Raw genomic sequence first — 16,670 nt, 5'->3', positions numbered from 1 at the left:
TCTACTGGCCTCTGCCCCTCAGAATGTGTGTATCTGGGTCCATGTTCAAACTCAACACTACATTTGTTTGAAATCTTTATGGTTTTGTCTTCCGCCATGACAACAGGCGACATTTGTGTGGGTAAAAACATTGTGTGTGTGTGTGTGTGTGTGTGTGTGTGTGTGTGTGTGTGTGTGTGTGTGTGTGTGTGTGTCTATTTAAGAAAGCCAGCTGTTAATGACATTAGGTGGTGGCAAAGGAGGGGCCTCTGTACTGTTTATATGAGTGGAGGCCAGGGCAGCACTTCACAGCAATCCATAACACACTGTTAATCAGAGAGAGAGAGAGAGAGAGAGAGAGAGAGAGAGAGAGAGAGAGAGAGAGAGAGAGAGAGAGAGAGGAGATGAAGAGAGAGGAAGAGAGAGAGACGAGAGGAAGAGGGAAGGAAAGAGAGAGAGGAGAGGAAGAGAGAGAAAGAGAGAGAGAGACAAACTGCAACTGAGAATGACAGACAGAAACACACTGGAAAGAGAGCACTACAGAGGAAAAGAAGAGGAGGAAAGAAAAAGAGAGTGTGATGGAGAAAGAGATGACAAGAGCAGTCAAGGTACAACTACATTTCATACACTTTACTTTCCTGTAGAGCAGCAGAACCATAGTCGTTGTTCTAAAGCAGAGTGGAACCCCATTCAACGATCTAAAGAAAATTAGAACTGTAATCACTATTCTAAAGCACAATCAGAAGCCCAGTCAGTGGTCTATAGTACAGAACCTCCCTTTAAGGAAGCAGAGTGTAGAGAGAGGTACAGCCTGGTCTCATGGAAGCTCTCCACATGATCCAGCTCCTGCTCTGCTGTACTGCTCACAGTTTGGGTTACACATGACACGTGGCACACACAGAGAGAGAGAGAGAGAGAGAGAGAGAGAGAGAGAGAGAGAGAGAGAGAGAGACATAGAGAAAGAGAGGAGATGAGAGATGTAGAGAAAGAGATATAAACATAGAGAGAGAGACGTAGAAAAAGAGATGTAAACAGAGAGAGAGAGAGAGAGAGAGAGAGAGAGACGAAGAGAAAGAAATAAACATAGAGAGAGAGGGAGAGAGAGATGTAGAGAAAGATATGTAAACATAGAGAGAGAGAGAGACATAGAGAAAAAGATATAAACATAGAGAGAGAGAGAGACATAGAGAAAGAGATGTAAACACATATATATATATATATATATATATATATACTGCTCAAAAAAATAAAGGGAACACTTAAACAACACATCCTAAATCTGAATGAAAGAAATAATCTTATTAAATACTTTTTTCTTTACATAGTTGAATGTGCTGACAACAAAATCACACAAAAATAATCAATGGAAATCCAATTTATCAACCCATGGAGGTCTGGATTTGGAGTTGCACTCAAAATTAAAGTGGAAAACCACACTACAGGCTGATCCAACTTTGATGTAATGTCCTTAAAACAAGTCAAAATGAGGCTCAGTAGTGTGTGTGGCCTCCACGTGCATGTATGACCTCCCTACAACGCCTGGGCATGCTCCTGATGAGGTGGCGGATGGTCTCCTGAGGGATCTCCTCCCAGACCTGGACTAAAGCATCCGCCAACTCCTGGACTGTCTGTGGTGCAACATGGCATTGGTGGATGGAGCGAGACATGATGTCCCAGATGTGCTCAATTGGATTCAGGTCTGGGGAACGGGCAGGCCAGTCCATAGCATCAATGCCTTCCTCTTGCAGGAACTGCTGACACACTCCAACCACATGAGGTCTAGCATTGTCTTGCATTAGGAGGAACCCAGGGCCAACCACACCAGCATATGGTCTCACAAGGGGTCTGGGGATCTCATCTCGGTACCTAATAGCAGTCAGGCTACCTCTGGCGAGCACATGGAGGGCTGTGCGGCCCCCCAAAGAAATGCCAGCCCACAACATGACTGACCCACCGCCAAACCGGTCATGCTGGAGGATGTTGCAGGCAGCAGAACGTTCTCCATGGCGTCTCCAGGCTGTCACGTCTGTCACGTGCTCAGTGTGAACCTGCTTTCATCTGTGAAGAGCACAGGGCGCCAGTGGCTAATTTGCCAATCTTGGTGTTCTCTGGCAAATGCCAAACGTCCTGCACGGTGTTGGGCTGTAAGCACAACCCCCACCTGTGGACGTCGGGCCCTCATACCACCCTCATGGAGTCTGTTTCTGACCGTTTGAGCAGACACATGCACATTTGTGGCCTGCTGGAGGTCATTTTGCAGGGCTCTGGCAGTGCTCCTCCTGCTCCTCCTTGCACAAAGGCGGAGGTAGCGATCCTGCTGCTGGGTTGTTGACCTCCTACGGCCTCCTCCACGTCTCCTGATGTACTGGCCAGTCTCCTGGTAGCGCCTCCATGCTCTGGACACTACGCTGACAGACACAGCAACCCTTCTTGCCACAGCTCGCATTGATGTGCCATCCTGGATGAGCTGCACTACCTGAGCCACTTGTGTGGGTTGTAGACTCCGTCTCATGCTACCACTAGAGTGAAAGCACCGCCAGCATTCGAAAGTGACCAAAACATCAGCCAGGAAGCATAGAAACTGAGAAGTGGTCTGTGGTTACCACCTGCAGAACCACTCCTTTATTGGGGGTGTCTTGCTAATTGCCTATAATTTCCACTTGTTGTCTATTCCATTTGCACAACAGCATGTGAAATGTATTGTCAATCAGTGTTGCTTCCTAAGTGGACAGTTTGATTTCACAGAAGTGTGATTGACTTGGAGTTACATTGTGTTGTTTAAGTGTTCCCTATATTTTTTTGAGCAGTATATATATATATATATAGAGAGAGAGAGAGAGAGAGAAAGAGATATAAACATAGAGAGGAGAGAGATGTTAACATAAAGAGAGAAGTAGAGAAATATATGTAAACATAGAGAGAGAGACGTAGAGAAAGAGATGTAAATATATATATATAGAGAGAGAGATGTAGAGAAAGAGATGTAAACATAGAGAGAGAGAGAGAGAGACGTAGAGAGAGAGAGAGAGAGATATATAAACATAGAGAGGGAGAGAGATATAAACATAGAGAGTGAGAGAGATATATAGAGAGAGAGAGATAAACATAGAGAGGGAGAGAGATATAAACATAGAGAGGGAGAGAGATATAAACATAGAGAGGGAGAGAGAGAGATAAACATAGAGAGGGAGAGAGATATAAACATAGAGAGGGAGAGAGATATAAACATAGAGAGAGAGAGATAAACATAGAGAGAGAGAGATTAACATAGAGAGGGAGAGAGATATAAACATAGAGAGAGAGAGAGAGAGAGAGAGATAAACATAGAGAGAGAGAGAGAGAGAGATAAACATAGAGAGGGAGAGAGATATAAACATAGAGAAGGAGAGAGATATAAACATAGAGAGAGAGAGATAAACATAGAGAGAGAGATAAACATAGAGAGATATAAACATAGAGGGAGAGATAAACATAGAGAGAGAGAGAGATAAACATAGAGAGAGAGAGATATAAACATAGAGGGAGAGAGATATAAACATAGAGAGAGATAAACATAGAGAGAGAGATATATAAACATAGAGAGAGAGAGATAAACATAGAGAGAGAGAGATAAACATAGAGAGAGAGAGATAAACATAGAGAGGGAGAGAGAGAGTCACAGGGAACTTGGCGAATGAGGTACGGGGCTGACAGGAACACCCCTCCCCCCAGTCACCAGTCATCTCAGTTCCTCACCACTTCCTGGGATTGCAGCATAACAACACACTTCTTCTGTAGGTGATGATTCTTATCAGAAAGTGGACAATATGGTGGGCATATTGGCTTGATGAAGAGCCAAACATCCATTCAACTGGATTCATTTTCCTAGCACCCGGGGTGGGTGGGCAAGGGTCCAGAAACACGCAAGGCATGGGGGAAGGGGGGGCTGACAGATTTGACATAGAAATGCATTGAATTAATGTGGTATCAATCATAAAAGGTGGCCTACAGTATTTCATCTTGCCTATGCAAATTAGCTTTCCTGTCAAAATACAATTGTACTTGTGTGCTTTATTTCGTAACTTTTTTCTAGTTGCTGTAGAGTGGACTCTGGCACTGTGCCTCTGTCCTGGCTGTATGGCTTGACCTCTCCTCCCTCATATGGTCTGATAGGAAGACAGTGGTAATCTCAGGTCTTTTATAATACACGGTGTGCTGATGTGAACATCCTCAGACTCTCATATACACATCACTCCAAGTCCTGTCACCACCGGAGTGATGTATGCTCACACTCACACACTCACGCACACACACTCATGCAAGCACGTACACCAAAACGCACACGAGCGCGGCCACACAACGAAACGCACACACACTGCATGATGTCATCTGTAAGATATTCTATAGTTGAACTAAGGACTGCGTAGAAGAGTAAAAACACTAAATGTTTGTTTGATCTACTGCTCTGTGATGTCATGACAAGAGAAATCTGAACCTTAAACCTATGCATTTACAAATTGTGCTCTGCTTTCACACACACAGGCACACACATGCATAGGCACAAACATGTACAGGCACACACATGCACACAGCCTCCATCCCTTGACGTAGTGTTTAGAGTTGCTCTCTCCCTCTGCTACTGCAGCGTTCCATCTTTCTGAATGAAGATCAGTGGGGAGGCGTGGTGTAGAATGACAATGACCAGCGCCAGTGGTGTAGACTTCCCACTAGAGGGCAGCAGTACATGGATATACTACTGCAGCATCAGACCTACCTGGGCTGGGCTCCTATGGTGGGCTACAGGGGAAAATATCTCAATTGCATACTCCTCGCATCCTCTCGCCTTGTCTCCTTCTCAAAACCCATTGGAGGAGAATGTCAGAGGGGCAGGTCCTCTGTCTTTCTCATCCAATGGGTTTTAAGAAGGAGACGAGGAGAGAGGACATGAGAAGTATGCAACTGAGATCTTCCCTGAGTCTCTATACTGATTCCCATTAGAGTAGGATGAAGTTGTTCCTTTACACTGATCTAAGGAGTCTTGTTTTCCCTCTTGGGATTAGGGTGGGAAAACTGATCTTAGATTCTGTGCTTTCTGGCAACATCTACCTGCCTGGTCTGGAGGGATTGCACCATATTGCTGGCCTTCCTCAGTGGAGTGCAACGGCACAAACAGACATGGGATGTATAGAGACATGGTTCATTATTCCTATGCCAGTGTCATGTCTGTGCTGCACTATACACTTCAGTAGCTGTTCCCTCCTGAATAAACCCCAGGTGGATATAGAGGGAGTACTGAAGGCTGCAGTGTCAACCTGTTTTCATGACACTTAGGCAAGCCTCTACCCATGAATACTGCTGACCAGTCAGCTCAGGTTTATGTGTACTGTGGTTCTGAACCTGTCACCTTGACATTTCAATGGAGAAACAGTCAAAATCAGTCCCGTGTGGCTGTTGGTAGAGCATGGCGCTTACAATGCCAGGGTTGTGGGTTTTCCCACGGGGGACCAGTATGAAAAGGTATGCACTCACTACTGGAAGTCTTGGCTAAGAGCATTTGCTAAATGAGTCAAATGTAAAAATACAAGCCAAGTCTATTTGCACTGTTAGTCAACTCCTGCTTTTCAGTGTGTGATATCCAGAGAGCAACAGAAATCCTGTTACAGCAACTTTTGAAAACGAGAAACTATGTGGCCTCCCGAGTGGCACAGTGGTCTAAAGGCACTACAAACCCTGGTTCAATTCTAGGCTGTATCACAACCAGCCGTGATTGGGAGTCCCATATGGCGCCTCACAATTGGCCCAGCGTCGTTAGGGTTAGGCCGTCATTGTAAATAAGAATTTGTTCTTAACTGACTTGCCTAGTTAAATAAAGGTTAAATAAAAGATCCACACTTCTATTATAAACTACATGTGGTTTTAGCCATTTTTTATTCCATTAATTCACATTTTCCCCCAAAAAAGATTAAATTAAAACGACATGGTAACATTTAAAAAGTAAATTTTAGAAAGGGAGGAAGTCACATTTCACTGGTATTGCCCAACTCTAGGTCTGAACACAAAGCATCATGGGAACTCCCTCAACCCCATAGTGTAACCAGTGGTCCTTGAAGTCGTAATGACAAAAGGTTGAGGGAGATGAGGAAGAAGTGAGACCATATATACAGTTGAAGGGACAACCTTTTGATGAGTATGAACATTTTGTTGAACATTCCAATAGAACCTGTCCAAAAGACTGCACTCCCCTTCAGTTATTAAAGAGATTCTTTTTTTTTTTTATCTCCATCTCACCCTCTGTGACAACAAACCCATTACTTAACAGAAGAGGTATACAATCACACAATACTACCTGACTTTTATGGTTACTAAAAGCCTGATAACTTGGTCAAAGTAAATAGTGCATTTTATTTGTGGGCAGTAGAACAGGAAACATTGGTATTAGTCTTTATACCTTTATTTTGTCTGCTGAGGTGAGAAGTTACACAAACACTAACTGGGCCAAAGAGAGCTTTCTGTATGAGCGGTCCGATATTCTATTCTAGGTAGGTTTGAAACAGGAAGCAAAACAAAAGAAACTCATTCCAGACAAAGCAATACAATAGTAACTTGAATATTGACTACAATCTCAAATCATTACCTGAAAAGACCAAAGCATGAAATGACTCCATGTATTGACAAACTTGCTAAGCAGACATGAATGAGTACTCCGCATATTTTACTCTCGAATGTGACATGAAAAATAACATTAAGGCTTTTAATCAGAACCAGATCAAGCCCTACTCAACACCAATCCAATATTTACCACTCACAACTCAAAAATAACAATTCAGAACTTCAAAAGCCTGCCTTTCCCCTCTCCCAGTCTCTCTTAAGGGTAAGGGTGTAGGGACAGAATTATTTTGCCTGCTAAAAATGGCGATGGATAAATTCACACTAGATGAAAGGTTTCAATCTAAAAAGAAACAACCTTCAAAGAGACACAGGCAGTAATAAAAATGTATGGTACTCAAACTCTGGCCCTGGTGACAATGCAAGGTGTGACAGTATACACAACAGCTGACATTCAGATAAATGAGTCCAATATGACATTGGAGTTGGTTATGTATAGTTACAGCCTCTCCCGCTCTCGCTACACACACAGGGTGAGGGAGGGGCTTAGTCTGATGTACATGGAAGAAAAGAAAAGAGGAAATGTAAAGGTCCAAATCTGAGAAGAAAGGAAAATCACAAAACGAGGCCATTCCTGTCAATATCTTTCCATCCTATCCTGTCAATAGCTTTCCATCCTATCCTGTCAATAGCTTTCCATCCTATCCTGTCAATAGCTTTCCATCCTATCCTGTCAATAGCTTTCCATCCGATCCTGTCAATAGCTTTCCATCCGATCCTGTCAATAGCTTTCCATCCGATCCTGTCAATAGCTTTCCATCCGATCCTGTCAATAGCTTTCCATCTGATCCTGTCAATAGCTTTCCATCTGATCCTGTCAATAGCTTTCCAGCTTTCCTTCCCACAACAATAATCTGATCATGTTATCTACATTGGTGGGTCAAATAAAAACTGTCACCACCTCCCTCTCCCCCTATGAAATGATGAATACTCCTCTGTCCATCCATCTATCCACCACTCTTATAGAGTAGACCAGTCCACTTCCCTCTCCACACCTTCCTAAAGTACTTAAAACAGGCTCCCCCTATTTAAATACAAACCATAAGGTGTGGCAAGACCCCCCCCCCCCCCCCCCCACCAGAATGACCCATCTCTTTCTCAAAGTATAAAAATCATTTACCCCTGACCTGTTACTACACACAATTCACAAAAATCTTTCAATCCCCCCCACCCCTCCCTCCCTCCCATGACCCTCTTGGTTTTCATCAGAATACAAACCCTTCATCTCTCCCTTCTCTTTTGCCCAATACCAAATGGATCCCCAGCCCCTACCCCTGGGTACTTCTCTGAACTCTACCTGGCCTTCTGATGGACTAGGTGAAACATTATGTCGCTCACACCTTTTCAGGTCAAAACAAGTGCCTAGATGGTGGGGGGTTAGGGGTCGATTTGAAATATGGCAATCCACCCCCCTCACTATCCTCGTCTGTCGCCATCCTCTACCAGAAGTCTCGGCGGTGGTAGGCATCAGGGTCGCAGTATTTGGTCACCACCACCCGGTTGGCAAACTTCCTGCCCGTCAGACCCTGCATGGCCTTCTGGGAGTCAAACACTGACATGAACTCCACAAAGATCTATAGGACAGAGGGGGATAGAGAGAGGAAATGTAAGGAGGTTCAATGGAGATCATTCAAAAAGGCATAGTCATAAAGCTGACAGACAGAAGCCCCTCTCTCTCACCTTGCCAGTGCCAGGGACCTCCAGCCCATCCACAGGTCTGGGGATCTCGATGCTCTTGACCTGGCCGTACTTGCTGCACTCGTCCCTCACATCCTCCACGATCTCCTCGTATTCCTCTTCATCCACCAGCTCCTCCACAGCCACCATATTCATCAGACACAGCACCTCAGTGGGCAGGCCGGCCATCTGGGTCATTGAGCTGTTCATCAGGCCCGGCACCTGCAGCGTCACCGGGGTCTGGTTTATACTTGTCTGGAGGGGAGAGAGGAGGGTTGGAGAAGGAGTGTTGGTGGATACAGAACATGCCGTGAGGGATTGGAAAAGTAAAACAGACACAGCACAGGCCGCCCCAAGGGCACAACATATGCTCCCCCTCGCCTCTCTCTGCTCTATCTAAGATCCTCTGCACAAGTGTATCTTTCTCAGATGTCCTGAAGGCTCCCTGGACCAAGCGTTTCCCCTCTACCTTCTACTTCCCTCTCTCCAGTAGCACTCTATTCCCAGCCTGCCCAGATCTCAGTCTCACCAGAGTGGCGTTCTTGGATCCCACGCTGGCTCTCTGCACCAGGAGCTTTTTATCTCCCAGCTGCATGCCGTTGAGTCCTGCTATGGCCTGTGGGGACAGGGCATCTCCAAGTGGTTAATACAGCTGTCAATCATCAGCAGGGACAATCCCCAGGGTCTATGCACTTCTACACTATATATTAAAATTCTCCCTTTCAAGAAGCCAATCAAAGGCTGAATTTAGAATTTTTACCTTTCTAAAGATGGTCATTTTTATAAGGTTTTATTAAATTCTTACTGCAATTCAGTTCAATCATAACAGATTACCCTGAAATATTGGGAGTGTAACCATATGAAATCATTTTGTCAAGAGTTACATCTCTTGCTGTGGGGGCTGAAGTATTATATATGAAACACATACATTTTATTAATAATATCTCAAGAGCAATATAGTTCCCCTTTAACATTCATTCACATTTTTATTGATATGCAAGTAATTAAAAATGTGAAGAGATACTGCAAAAATGTGAAAAATAAAAAACTGGATCAAATCCAAACCCATAACATGGTGTGTGAAGAAGTAAAGTGAAGGGGTTGGTTAGCTACCTGATTCTCCATGGTGATCTGGTCGTTCAGGTTGACATCTACATACTCACAGAACGCATAACCCTTAGACAAACCTGTGGCACTATCCTTGACCAAGTTAAAGGCCTTGAGAGGCCCAAACGATGTCAGGAGCTCCTTCACCTGGAGAACACAGAGAGAAGGGGTGAGATTACCATAGAGATCAGAGGAGAAAGATGGGAGGGACAGGGGAGAACAGTCAGACGAGGAGAGGAGACATTGTTGGACACTTAACATCTCAGACTATTGGAGGTCTTTCAAGCTGTCTGGCTTCCATCAGTGTTACTCCAGTACACTGCTAACCGCGTCCAGCATTGACTAGGCATGTGAGGAAACAGGAGGTTTTCACTGGGCCAGACAGACGTCACGGGAGGTGAGCAGCCAGCACACCCCAGTATGTGGCTGCAGGTGACCTGGTTAGAAGGCTAAGCTGGTTAAGGTTAGCTCACTGACCTGGTCATCATTCAGGTAGTTGGGCAGGCCCCCGATGAACAGCTTGTGGGCCGAGTCAGGCACCACTGTGGACACGACGCCTACACAGACAGAGAAGGAGAAAAGTTATTCAAAGTCAACCAAACGTTGATATTAACAGCCTACATCCAGTCTGATCCTATAGAGACGGGTAAATAGTTCAAGTAGGCCAGACTAAGAAGGGTTTAAAGATGAACTAAATAGAGAGTGAAGCAGCCAGAGACGTTTGGACAGTAAACCGACAGACAGAGACAGACAGGCGGACAGACCAGGCACGTAGACGCTGGGGTTCTCGCTCATGCCGGGCAGAGGCTGGTAGTCATGGGGACGGCGGATCTTCAGACTCTGTCCCTGGAAGATGATGCCATCGAACGCCATGGCCTGGGTTGTCTCATCCACTGAGCGGAACTATGGGACAACAAACACAGACCAGGTTTTACAAAGGTAGAGGGTTAACCTGTCTGGGCTAGGGGGCAGTATTTTCACGGCCGGATAAAAAACGTACCCGATTTAAACTGGTTATTACTCTTGCCCAGAAATGAGAATATGCATATTATTAGTAGATTTGGATAGAAAACACTCTCTAAAACTGTTTGAATGGTGTCTGTGAGTATAACAGAACTCATATGGCAGGCAAAAACCTGAGAAAATTCCAAGCAGGAAGTGGCCTGTCTGAGAATTTGTAGTTCTTTTGATTCTCTATCGAAACTACAGTATCTGTGGGGTTACGTAGCACTTTCTAAGGCTTCCATTGGTTCACTAAAGCCTTCAGAAAGCGGATTGAGGCGTCTCCTGTCTCTGGGCAGAGTATAGTAGCCCAGTTTCTCAGTGGTCTGCCTGGTGACAAAAAGATTGGATATGCGCGTTCATGCGACCACGCTGTTTTTTATTTTCCTCTTTGAATGATTACACCATTGTCCGGTTGGAATATTATCGCTATTTTACGAGAAAAATACCATAAAAAATTTGTTTTAAACAGCGTTTGGCATGCTTCTAAGTACGGTAATGGAACATTTTGAATTTTTTTGTCTCAAAATGCACTTGCGCGTTACCCTTTGGATAGTGACCTGAACGCACAAACAAAACGGAGGTATTTGGACATAACTATGGATTATTTGGAACAAAAACAACATTTCCTGTGTAAGTAGCAGTCCTGGGAGTGCATTCTAACAAAGATCAGCAAAGGTAATACAATTTTTCTAATACTAATTCTGAGTTTAGTGTGCTCGAACTTGGCGGGTGTCTGAATAGCTCACCGTGATGGCTGAGCTATGTACTCAGAATATTGCAAAATATTGTGCTTTCGCCGAAAAGCTATTTTAAAATCTGACATAGCGATTGCATAAAGGAGTTCTGTATCTATAATTACTAAAATAATTGTTATGCATTTTGTCAACGTTTATGAGTAATTTAGTAAATTCACCGGAAGTTTTCGGTGGGAATACATTTTCTGATCACACGCCAATGTAAAAAGCTGTTTTTTGATATAAATATGAACTTGATTGAACAAAACATGCATCTATTGTATAACATAATGTCCTAGGAGTGTCATCTGATGAAGATCAAAGGTTAGTGCTTCATTTAGCTGTGTTTTGGGTTTTTGTGACATATATGCTTGCTTGGAAAATGGCTGTGCGATTATTTTTGGCTATGTACTCTCCTAACATAATCTAATGTTTTGCTTTCACTGTAAAGCCTTTTTTTAAATCAGACAATGTGGTTAGATTAACGAGAGTCTTATCTTTAAAATGGTGTAAAATAGTCGTATGTTTGAAAAATTGAAATGATTGCATTTGAGGTTTTTGTATTTCACGCCATGCTGTTCCACTGGCTGTTGAATAGAGTGGGACGGTCACGTCCCACCTAGCCCATAGAGGTTAACTTTCACCTGTCAGATTATTTCATAAAGCTCAGATAAAAGGGCCGAACAGGCCCCCATTAACATCGATGGGGCTGCAGTGGAGTGGGTCGAGAGTTTCAAGTTCCTTGGTGTCCACATCACCAACGAACTATCATGGTCCAAACATACCAAGACAGTCATGAAGAGGGCACGACAAAACCTTTTCCCCCCTCAGGAGACTGAAAAGATTTGGCATGGGCCCCCAGATTCTCTAAAGGTTTTACAGCTGCACCATCAAGAGCATCCGGACTGGTTGCATCACAGCCTGCTATGGCAACTGCTCGGCATCTGACCATAAGGTGCTACAGAGAGTAGTGCGAACAGCCCAGTACATCGCTGGGACCAAGGTTCCTGCCACCCAGGACCTATATAATAGGCGGTGTCAGAGGAAAGCCCATAAAATTGTCAGACTCCAGTCACCCAAGTTATAGACTGTTTTCTCTGCTACCGCACGGCAAGCGTTACCGGAGCGCCAAGTCTGGGACCAAAAGGCTCCTTAACAGCTTCTACCCCCAAGCCATTAGACTGCTGAACAATTAATAAAATTCACCACCGGACAATTTACATTGACCCCCCCTTGTACACGGCTGCTACTCGCTGTGTTTGTTACCTATGCAGTCACTTCGCCCCCACCTACATGTACAGATTACCTCAACTAGCCTGTACCCTCGCACACTGACTCGGTACCGGTGCCCCCTGTATAGAGCCTCATTATGATTCTTCTTATTGTGTTACTTTATACTATAACTTTTATTTTAGCCTACTTGGTAAATATTTTCTTCTTCTTGAACTGCACTGTTGGTTAAGGGCTTGTAAGTAAGAATTTCACAGTAAAGTCCACACTTGTTGTATTCGGCGCATGAGACAAATAAAGTTGGATTTCATTTGAGAAGAAGTCTGTTTTGGACTATTGAGGAAGGTCACATTTCTTCTCCAGTATTGAGTATTGTCAAGTGGGTGTTGAGACCCACCTCGAGGAAGGCAAAGTTCTTGTCCTGGTTGATCTGAACAGCGAGGACGGGGTTTCCTGGAGCCTGAGTGAGACCGCCCAGACGCATCTGAGCATTGAAGAAATCCATCATGGACTCCTACACAGGGAGAGGGAGAGACATTGAGGCAATACTCTGGAAAAGACTCACTCCAACAACAACAGTATTTATTATGCACTCTCTGATCCCGTGAGCTTGAAATACTAGTTGACAGAATCAGATGGCCCGCCCCTAGCCTTAACCTGACAGAATCAGATGGCCCCGGCCCCTAGCCTTAACCTGACAGAATCAGATGGCCCGCCCCTAGCCTTAACCTGACAGAATCAGATGGCCCGCCCCTAGCCTTAACCTGACAGAATCAGATGGCCCCGGCCCCTAGCCTTAACCTGACAGAATCAGATGGCCCCGGCCCCTAGCCTTAACCTGACAGGATCAGATGGCCCGCCCCTAGCCTTAACCTGACAGAATCAGATGGCCCGCCCCTAGCCTTAACCTGACAGAATCAGATGGCCCCGGCCCCTAGCCTTAACCTGACAGAATCAGATGGCCCCGGCCCCTAGCCTTAACCTGACAGAATCAGATGGCCCCGGCCCCTAGCCTTAACCTGACAGAATCAGATGGCCCGCCCCTAGCCTTAACCTGACAGAATCAGATGGCCCCGCCCCCTATCTTTAAACTGTCAAGGCACTACGGTGAACTTTTTACAAGGATCACGTGAAAAATGTAGGCGCAAACAAAGACATTAAAAACACAATGAAAAAGATTTGAGGAAATAAAAGCTAGAATACTTAATTTCTCTAGGCACACTGGTCCTCCTAAATAAAAATTCCAGGTCGCACAGCTACATATTCAGGCACATATACGAGTAAAATGGCGGCACTGTAGAACCCTGTTAACATGCATCTCCTTTTACCTACTACATCTCTCTGATCTCTGTCCCTACATCCATCCAGGAGCTAACTGACCTCTGTGATGCCGAAGGGGATGTTCCCCACATAAAGCCGACGGGCCTGTCTGGTCATCTGGCTTCCCACCACAGGGACAGGAGTGGGGGTCACGGCCAGGCCGTCTGGGGTCATGGTGGGCAGCAGGGCCGTGGCTGGGATCTGACCCGCAGCTTGAGGAGAAGTCACACATTTAAAACACAACATTCATACAGCTTCCAGAACAAGATAGTATTAGTAAGACCTCAGTTAAATATGAGGCCAAACAAGGGTCAAAGAGTTGAATAGAGTAGATGAAAATAGGAGAGAGAACAAGGGAGAGAGGAAGAGGATGATGAAGTGAGGCCTCCTCTCTTACCCTGCATGGCTTTGTACTGCATCACACTGATGTGTTCAAAGCCAGGAGGAGGGACGTCCCAGTACTTCTTCACTTTGTTCTTCTTCTTCGTTTCACGGTGCGGGGAACGACTGATGGAGAGAAAATAGGACAGGAGGAGTGAGGACAGAAAGACCAACAAAGGAGTGCAGGGAGAAACAGATGAAGTAAAATGACAAATAGAAGTCATTACTTGTGATGTCCTCTGAGTCAAGCCTTATACAGACCTTTAGAGAAACCTACAGCTTCTCTTTAACCCATCTATGACAAACACCAGGTTTACACTTCTGAATTCATGTTTTACAGTATTATACATTTTACAAATACAAGTGATTTCAAATGAAATACTACTTTTAAATGACATTTACAGTGGATGATGTCACAAAGGCCTACAAATCTAACCCATTATTACAAAGTTGACCCTACAGTTTCATTTTTCTCTCTCCATAGAAACCCCTTACTGAAACCTTCCCACACAATGGTATACACAGGATATAATACGCTGTCGTAAACATTAGTGGATAGTACACAATCAGAGGAAAGATCACTTGCTAGAGTGACGAGTGATATTGTAATAATGCAGAAACAAGCTCTGTGTTAGTTTGCTGTATTACCTTACAGCAATCTCTTGGGGTTGTTGTTGGGATGGTGAGCTGAAATGACATTGGAAGGAGTTCACATTTCATTTCACTCCAACCCTGGTCACAGGTAGTTCCACTGCAGGAAGTGGAACTAGAGTGCAATTGGAAATTAGCCCCAAGCCACTGTTTGTATGAACTTCACATAGATCCTAAAGGATTGGATAGGCATAAGCAATATGGTCTTCTGCTGGAGCGCTCACCACATCCACTCCTTTCAGATCTACTAGTAGGGCCTAGGGATAGGGACCGATTTGGAATCTTCTACAGAACACTGAGGTCTAGTAAGTGTACGCTATGGCTCTTTCCACTAAAAACAAATGCATCCTAAAACAACTTCAGGGACCAGGTGTTGAATGTTCAATGTGTGTGAACAACTCTGTCTGCTGTGGGTGCTTCCGCCACAAAAGTTGCATCTCCACTGTCAGGACAATAGGTAGGCTACCTCATACAGAGGAATAATGCTGTAGTATCAATATGCTTGAGAGCTTTCTATTTCAGATGCAAACTTTTTACGAGGTACAGTCAGTGTTGCCTGGGTTGCTTATTTTCCAAGTGTCCTGATACTGTTCACTCATCAGGTGTGGCAGATAGCCCCACTCTAACCAGTACCTGCTCGTAACTAGGTCTCTTACACACCTGAGTGTTGTGCAGTAAGACAATGCTGTAGTTACCTGCGTTCTCGGTCTGCGCTCCTTGCTGTCTCCACGGCGATCCCTGCTGCGTCTGTCCTTGTCTCTGCTCCCTCCTCTTCCTCTCTCTGCTCCGGCTGCGAGAGGGGGAGCGACGGTGGTTGGCGGTTCTCCTTGTCCTCTCTCCGCTGGAGGAAGGGAAAGAAAAGGGAAGGAACGGTGAAGCAATAGAAAGAGGGAGGATGGGAGGGAAAGAAAACAGAAAGGGAGGAAAGAAAACAGAGGGGGAGGAAAGAAAACGGTTGAGTTAAAATAATATAGCTATGCAATTAAAACAGACGCTTTTATCCAAAGCGACTTAGTCATGCGTGCATACATTTTACGTACGGGTGTTCCCGGAATCGAGCGCACTATCCTGGCGTTGCAAGCGCCATGCTCTACCAACTGAGCTACAGAGGACCATAGAGATGGGGAGGAGAGAAGATGGTACAGGGGGCAAGAGGATTGACACCGTTACGTGTTTACTTTCATAGGATATAGCTACTGTATGGCCAAGAGATGTTAACTTTTCATGGATTAATATTGGCACTGGCAACTTCAACACATTCAGAACTGGAAAACGTCAGCTGGCTCAAAACAGGGCCGATTAGTGACAAATATCGTTACTTTTAAACAATGGGTTAGCTAGTTATAGCCACACGAATGTGCCTGGGACGACAGCTGCGACAGTGCGGACTCTAGCAGACAACGTTACTACCGGCTAGTTATCCAGCTCGCGATCTTGTGTTGTGATGATAAGCGATTGCTAACTAGCTAGTTTAGAAACTGGTTATAAAATATAGAGTGATTAACTAGTTAGTAAATATTTAAATAACATACTGTAGTTATTTGACCATGGTTACATTATTTCATACATGCCTGTACTTTAATAGCTACAGAACATACTCGCCATGGTGTCATGTTTATGTTCATACAATATCCTCCCAGTCGACCAGTAGGCCTAGAGGGAACCCCCTATCATTGCCAGAGGTGACTCTATTGTGATTTTACTCTGAGCAATGTCAATGCACAAGATTTATGTCTCTCACCTTCCCCACCTCTCTGTCCCCCAGGTGAGTGACCATGGCGCACCACTATGATGGTCTGTCCCACTGTAAGCTGGCCCTGGCGTTTTGCCATATTGATGGACCTGCTAGGTGTGTCTGCTCTGCTGGTGGGGGGTCTTCGCCCCATTAGAGATTAAGGGACAGGACTTTGGGGACCTGCTGGTGTACTCTGGGGTTCTACT

The 16,670-nt window shown here is 44.8% G+C and overlaps 1 protein-coding gene across 1 annotated transcript; it reads right to left on the bottom strand.

Annotated features, from left to right (window-relative positions):
* Positions 1 to 6,340: 6,340 nt before the first annotated feature.
* LOC145879562 (splicing factor U2AF 65 kDa subunit) lies at positions 6,341 to 14,835 on the bottom strand. Its single transcript, XM_082975526.1, has 10 exons — positions 14,727 to 14,835; positions 14,095 to 14,204; positions 13,758 to 13,909; positions 12,775 to 12,891; positions 10,173 to 10,311; positions 9,886 to 9,965; positions 9,415 to 9,555; positions 8,831 to 8,917; positions 8,305 to 8,556; positions 6,341 to 8,198 (listed from the first exon to the last, which is right to left on the bottom strand). Exons 2-10 carry the CDS (start codon positions 14,114 to 14,116, stop codon positions 8,064 to 8,066), a joined length of 1,125 nt encoding a protein of 374 aa, XP_082831652.1. The 5' UTR covers positions 14,117 to 14,204; positions 14,727 to 14,835; the 3' UTR covers positions 6,341 to 8,063.
* Between the last annotated feature and the right edge of the window lie 1,835 nt (positions 14,836 to 16,670).

The sequence above is a fragment of the Salmo salar genome, chromosome 05 (genome assembly GCF_965601325.2).
Source record: "Salmo salar chromosome 05, fSalSal1, whole genome shotgun sequence".
NCBI classification, from domain to species: domain Eukaryota; kingdom Metazoa; phylum Chordata; class Actinopteri; order Salmoniformes; family Salmonidae; genus Salmo; species Salmo salar.
This window is presented reverse-complemented; position numbering and strand designations above follow the sequence as displayed.

Excerpts from the sequence above, each read along its gene's own strand:
- LOC145879562 (XM_082975526.1), bottom strand. The coding sequence starts at position 14,116 with ATGCAGTACAAAGCCATGCAGG. Across the intron at positions 10,312-12,774 it reads AGAACTTTGCCTTCCTCGAG|TTCCGCTCAGTGGATGAGAC; the intron begins GTGGGTCTCAAC and ends GTTGTCCCATAG. Across the intron at positions 8,199-8,304 it reads AGGTCCCTGGCACTGGCAAG|ATCTTTGTGGAGTTCATGTC; the intron begins GTGAGAGAGAGG and ends TCTGTCCTATAG.